Source organism: Anabas testudineus, chromosome 17, assembly GCF_900324465.2.
Source record: "Anabas testudineus chromosome 17, fAnaTes1.2, whole genome shotgun sequence".
NCBI lineage: Eukaryota > Metazoa > Chordata > Actinopteri > Anabantiformes > Anabantidae > Anabas > Anabas testudineus.
In genome coordinates, this window is record NC_046626.1 from 23,382,671 (window position 1) to 23,389,745 (window position 7,075).

At 42.6% G+C, this 7,075-nt stretch overlaps 1 protein-coding gene across 2 annotated transcripts; it reads right to left on the reverse strand.

The window, feature by feature from the left end:
- Positions 1-863: 863 nt before the first annotated feature.
- inhbab (inhibin subunit beta Ab) lies at positions 864-6,395 on the reverse strand. 2 transcript variants are annotated; one of them, XM_026361402.1, is made up of 3 exons: positions 5,513-6,395; positions 1,776-2,585; positions 864-1,456 (listed from the first exon to the last, which is right to left on the reverse strand). In XM_026361402.1, the coding sequence occupies exons 1-2, from the start codon at positions 5,931-5,933 to the stop codon at positions 1,804-1,806; spliced, it is 1,203 nt and encodes a 400-aa protein (XP_026217187.1). In that variant the 5' UTR covers positions 5,934-6,395; the 3' UTR covers positions 864-1,456; positions 1,776-1,803. The 2 variants fall into 2 exon arrangements, with proteins under 2 accessions (XP_026217187.1, XP_026217186.1); XM_026361401.1 differs by having other exon boundaries at positions 864-2,585.
- Positions 6,396-7,075: the final 680 nt, after the last annotated feature.

Genomic DNA, 7,075 nt, shown 5'->3' on the forward strand with positions numbered 1-7,075 from the left:
TATTATGTCTGAGCTTTTAACTTTGAAGGAAACACACCAGGCGCTCTGAGCTCAGTTATGATGAAAGCTGCACATTTTAATTTGGTTTCAGAATCTCTGACCGTTTTCAGGATGTTACTCTGATGAGCTTCCAGAGTGCTTTGTGTTTGCCTCAGCAGTCGTCTTTGTGTTTCTTAAATCAACTTGTCAACTCAGAGACAGATTTGTAGGTCAGTGAACAAATAGAGCATCACCGTGCCAACCAGCTCACTCCTCCCCGCCTTTACTTTGCCTGTAACGGTTTAAGTTTACCAACATCACCGGACCCCTGGTCCAGCTCCAGCTCCAGCAACCAATAAGAGAGCAGAGGAGGACAGATGAGGAAGTGAAGTACACATAGAAGAGTTAATTGAAAGGAAACACAAAAAAGGCCCATTGTAAGAGGTGCTTTAGAACAAATTAACTCAAGCAATGAAATCAGGTAAGATGCACATACATATTTACACATAACTCATAACACAGACTATAGCTGAAACTATTACTTTTAGGTTAATTTAACTTCAACTGTGTGTAATTGCAGGAAACTGAGGATACGCCCTTAGATGCAAGTGAAGAGTGCCGCGTCAAGTATAACAGAAACATAACTACAACATGACTTAATTCATTCTGTAGGCTCTTAACCTTAGACACACAAAGTGCTTTGATATTATTTTTGTTGTGATTTGATGCTATATGAATAAACGGAATTTAACTATAAGCTTTAAACCTAACCAGGTTTTTCTTATACATTATCTCAACCAACTGAAACAACTCAGAATGTAAACCAGGACATAAATGCATGACAATGAATCAGAATCAAATTTTAGTTTATTGGGATTGTTGGTTGTTGTTGTTTTTATTTATTGCAAATGGTTACACTGTCAGGTTTTGCAGATTTGGCAGCAGAGGCTGGAGCTCAGGGGGTTTTGTGCCTGGTTCATCCCTTTGGTCATTACAAACGTGACCGATTTTGTACTTTCAACACTTTGCCGTCCTGCATTAATCAGGACCTCTACCCTTGTTCCAAATCAGTGGCCACAAAACCTACCTAAAAGGAAGTTGTTGATTTGAGGTGTTTCTTCAAAAATTAGGCTTGATGTGTTTAGAAATATGGACTAAAATAAAAATGAAGCTACTAAATAGTAAATTAGTGACAGACCAGTTATTTATTTAGGAGGCAAATAAAAAGACGAAATAAAAATAAATTATATAACGTTGGCGACAAAGCGAAATGTTCACAATACAACAACAACCATAAAGTGAAGTGTTTCTGCTGCTGCATCTCTTAACCAGAACTAAGTTAATGGTCCAGTTCATTAACCCACTGACGCCAGGTTTATCTCACTAATATTTCAGAAAGTTAACTTGTTTCTTCCTCAGTATCCACAGTCTTTGGCTTTCTTCTGACTCCGACTGAGTCCTGGCTCCGACTTTGAATCTAAGGCAAAATTTTCAGGGATGTTGTTGACATGATAACATGATAAGAATATTAATAATAATTATAAAAATGTTTGGCTCCAGGAGCCAGCTGTCACATTTGTTTCATGTGTGTTAAACCTTAAGATTTTAACACAAGCGAAACCTTCAGTGAACTGTAGATCGTATCAAAAACGATTCAGTGTTTTCTGTAACAGCAGAAAACGAGACAGCTTGACTCTACAGGATCTGTTGCATAGTATTCTCAGGTCATTCCAATGTGGAAAAGAATCTCTCCCAATAAAAAATACGATGCTTCATCACTAAACATAAATACATACTGTTTGGGAAAGTGCTGATCTCAAGTCTTTAGGAGCAGCCACACTCCTCTACAATCATGTTCTGGATGTCTTTCTTGATAATCTTCTGCTCCTCGTTGTAGTAGAGCATCGACATGGCTCTCAGCCTCGTTGGCACGCAGCATGACTTGATATTTTGAAATGGGCTGTAGCCCCTCATGCGATAATGGTTGATGACTGTTGAATGGAAGGAGAGGGACGAGCCGCTCAGACTCGCCATGTGGTTTGGACAGTCACCCTCACAGTAGTTGGCATGATAACCAGATGGAGCAATAATCCAGTCGTTCCAGCCGATGTCTTTAAAGTTCACGTAAAACTGGCGTTTGCAGCAGACACGTATTTTTCCGTCACACTCTAGACCTCGTTTGACTCGTCGCTGCGCTGCCTGCTCTCCAGCTCGCAGCACCACCATGAGGAAAGGTCTGTGCGACTGGTCTCGGCCAGCGGCGCCCTCATTGTCAGCAGACGTCAGAACAGGCGAAGCTCCGGCATCGTCACACAGAGGACACGACACCCTCAGGCTGAGCAGGCTGCCGCCACCATTGAGCAGAGTTTGAACACTGCGAGGCACAGCCAGGGTGTGCCAGCCGCTGCGACGAGTGTCCACCATCTTCTCTGAAACTAGGTCTTCATCGTGCTCGTGATGAAGCTGCAGCAGCCGCAGCATCACTTTGCCCTTCATTCGTGTTCCTTTCGACATCTTCAGGAAGATCCAGATGTTCGCCTGTTCCACAAGCAACGAGTCGCCGTCCTCCATTGAAATGTCAAAGGTCAATGTGTTCAGAGAGTGACCTGCAGCAGAGGGCACAGATTTAAGGCATTAGTTTATCCATTCATATGAAGAACAGGGTTTAGTAAAAGAAAGTCTTGAATGAATCAAATGAATCAGCCAACAAACAAACTTTGACCCGAATGAGGGTCTCTGCTGGTCTCTACTAGACTTTACGTTTCTGGGGCCATAATGTAATCATGAAGTTTAACGAGATGCTCCTGGTGACAGAATTTCCCCCCCTAAAGTCAAGATGCTCCAGGTTATATCCTGCACAGATCACGTTTGTGGTTGATCTTATTAGATATATGCTCAAGTAGTATCGAGTATTTTACAACTGGAAAATAGCAACAGTGACGACTTCTGTCTGTCACAAACAATTACAGCATTTTCAGTTTGTTCCACCTGCAGAGTCACTAGTCACTAAACTACATCATCAGAGAGTGAAAGCCCACAGAATCATAGACTGTCCAGTATTACATTATTTATGAATGGTGACTTGTTTTCTTTCTTACATTAATGACAAAAATGACAAAATTACCAGCATGGCAATAAACATCAGCAAATAAATTGACCAGCGGTCTGTGAGCTAGCTACTTCCCAAGGGTTTTAAACCTTAACCTTGTGATGTAGTCTATGTCTATTCTAGATGTTCGTTACATAGACAATATTCTGAATTTCACCAAGCCTAAATAGAGACTTAAATAGAGACTAACCCTTACCCTACTCCACCTAATGCCCATTATCACTAAGATTATTTTTTAATCAGCCAATCACATCTTCTAAAATAGTATGTCACTTTTGTTATTTCCATCTCAGAGTTGCTGTGAGCACTTTCCTAAATGTGCTACGATTCCTGAAAACATTGAAGAAGCATAAAACTTTAGAACTCAGTTTCTAAACTCACAGTTTCGTCTCTGATAAATAAAAGGGATGATCTGATTATTGGTTTTTGTTATAGTAATTATTTAAAAACAGGTTCCCCCACCCCCTCTCATCTTCTTTTTCTTTGTCTTCTGCTGCACAATAATTACTGAGGCCCAGATTTGTCTGAATGGGGAGATTATTTACGGCCTGAGACCACACGGTATGACCCCCCCCCCCCCTTTCTGTCCTCTAATTTCGGCAAGTCTTTGAGGGGCATTTTGAGTTAAAGATCTTGCTGAAAAGGGGCAACTATTTATAGCACAAAGCCATTATGTGTATTTATGTAAGCGTGGTGTAATGTGGTGTTTATGAAAAACAAAAACAGCCTGTTGTCCTCTGCATCTTAAAATCAAAGATAATCAAAGATGATATTAAGATCAGACTTTATGGAGTCACTCAGTGATTCCAATAGGTTTGAGGCAGATGGCCGCCCACCCTGTGCCTGGTTCTGCTGGAGGTTTCTTCCTCTAAAGGGAGTTTTTCCTCTCCACTGTCTCCTGGTGCTACTCAGTGGGGTTTTCAAGTTTTCTATATAAGTAGTTTCCATGTTGTCTGTCAGCTCTCAAAGAGACGAAACAGGAGTTTTAAACGAGGCCCGACTTTGTAATTTCCCTGAAGGCACCTGCAAAAGGGATCCATACAATTCTATTCTATTCTATATCGTAAGACAGTTGCTGTGATCAGTGCAGTTGCACAGATTCAGCTCAATGTACCGAGAATTGACAGGTCAGTAGCCTCCATGTGAGCCCATGTTTTTCTTACTTTCTGTTCATAGTCACACAAACTAATGCTGCTTTCTGCACTGTAAAAGTCACTAGATAAACTGGCCAGTTTAAACACCATGTTGTAGTCGATCAGTTAATCAGTCATGCTAAAAATCACAGGTTGTGTAGGTGAACTGGACATTTAGGATAAAAACACTAACCCTAACCACCCTCAAAAAATTGCTAAATCTGATCTGGTGCATCTTTCAAATTCTTTCAAAAAGTATGCATATTTATAATGTATACTATAAACTTTGCATTATAATATTATCTACGCTAAGTGGGATTGCAATGTGATTTAACAAGCCTAAAAGTAACTGGCTTTAAAAAAAATCTGTATTAGATCAGATTTTTCAAGTATTTGAAAAGCAGCTGCGGTCTGCTTATGCACCTTGTGCATAGATAGCTGATGTTACTCAGGCATTGAGGAGGCATAGGAGAAATGAAGTAATGTGGTAAGAACATGTGTTTACCCTTCATCTTAATACATTTGGAATGATGGAAGAAAAAATTATTTAAACATATTGTCTCTCCACTGTCTCCTGGTGCTGCTCAGTGGAGTTGTTGGGTTTTCTATATAATTCTGTAAGCAGTTATATTTTGTAAGGTCTTGAACTGTAAAGTGCCTTGAGATGACTTCTGACTTCTGGGATTTAGAGCTATACAAATAGAAATATACAATTCCTGCCACTAAAACCCACTGTATCTCTGCATTACCTTGTATCTGAGTCACTCCAGTGTACTGAAATTCTTGATATGAATGTGTTTCAGAAACAGAAACACAATCTAATCTATCAGCACATGTATTACACCTGGATCTACTACTCAGGTGAGTCCATGTTCTGCTGCTAAATGAATTCATGAATAATCAGAGAATGATAGAACAACATGAGAAACTGCTGTGTCAGAATTCACGTCACCTCAAACAGACTTTACTCTCAGCCGGAGTAGAATCAATAGAATCAGACCAATTATGGGAATTTGTAAGCAAACTTTGAACCTTTAGGGAATTTTGTGAATGGGCTGATGGAAACATCAAGAGAGACAGACAGATGTCTCTACTGCAGCTGATGGATGGTAAATCTCAGTATAGTAGGTACTATGGGCTCCTGACACACCTGAGGCAGGAAATGCACCTCACACACTGGGACGACTGTGGATCTGTCGGCAGGGTAGTTGACTACGAATCTGAGGGTTAGTTATTCAATTCCCGGACCCCCCCCCCCCCCCCCCCCCCCCCGTTTGGTTGTTGGACTCACCTGGCTCTGCAAAGATGATGATTTCAGAGGCAGGTTCAGGTGGTGTCAAGGCCTGGGGGCCCTCCTGGTCCTCATCCTGGATTTCCACACTGCCGTCCTCAGCCACACGGCCCACATGCAGCTTTTTAATGGCGTTGAGCAGCGCCGCTCGAGGGACTGGATGCGTCAGGTTTGGCCGTGAGCTCAGGTGCAGCATGTTAAGAATGTGACGTTTTACAGCCTCCACCATGTCGCTCTGTTCACCTGATGAAGATGAGTTCCTCTTCATCTGAAACAGAGAGCAGGAAGGGCAGTGGGAGGACAGCAGTCCGTCCTGAACCTTAGATGCCTGATTGACACCTGTAGCCGGCGACGCCGTTGGAGAGGAGTCAACCAGAAGACTGACTACGGCAAAGAATAACGTGGTAAACAGAAAAAACATGATATTTCTGACACTGACACTTCAACAGTAGAACTCAGTAGAGTCAATGTCAGTAAAGTCAGTATCTGTCTTTGCAGCAAGGCACTCAGCAGAAATATCACAGCTCCTGATGCAGAAATCCTCACAGACTCAGTAGAGTGCAGCAGCAGAATCAATAGAAACAGCAGTAATAGTAGAGTCAGTAGAAACAGTAAGGACGGATGCTTAAGGGAGAAACTACAGAAACAAAAAGAGCTAAAAGTTGAAAATCCTCACAGACCATCAGCGGAGTTCACAGAGCAGTCTGAAAGTTTGGTTCTCAATCTGGTCCACATTATTTCGGGGTATTGCAGGTCCTAGAACAGGTTTTCTGATCCTGATTAGCTGACAATAGCACGTCCAAGGTTCTGGTTCTCTCTGGTCGGTCCTGAAGTATCTGGTCCTGTCTGGTCCTTTGTGATCTGGTGCTGTGAGCTGTATCAGGGTCACTGTGCTCTCCCTGAGTGCTGTTACTGTAATTATAGCTGAGCCGTGCTGAGCCCTCCCCCATCTCAGAGGTATTTCCCTCTCACTGAGGGAGGAGGTCTCAGAATGTCTCTGGACTGTTTGCGGTGTTTCCTTCTGAACCGACGTCACGATGCCAGAGAGGGAGGAAGGAGGGAAGAGGAGGAAGAGAGAGTCCCTGATTCATTCACACACACACACACACACACACACACAGATGAGTCACTGCGGCGTCACCATCGCCTCACGTGGAGAGATTCTTTTTTAGACTCAAACTAGTTTGTTGTAGTTCAGGGTCTTGGTGGAGACACACAGATGCCTCCTGTTGGAGGGAGTCAGCATCTACAGCCCCCTCACCTGAAGCAGTTAGACAACGGCCCTGGGGTGTTTGAGCAGGAAGGATGAATTTACAGTGAGCTGCTACTCTCTGCTGGACATTTTTAAAGCTGCTGGTGGGTTCAGAAATTCAAGTTTTATACTGAACAAGGACGTTGTCGGTCAGATTAAATAATGTGATTACAGTGTTTGATTCATGTTGTTGTAGTCTATAAAGCCCAGGGTTGGCGGTTCAATCCCCAGTTCCCCCTTGATTTCTGGCCACAGTGTCAGTGTTAGAGGAGCATGTCCACAAGGAATTTCCCCAAGGGGACTAATGAAGT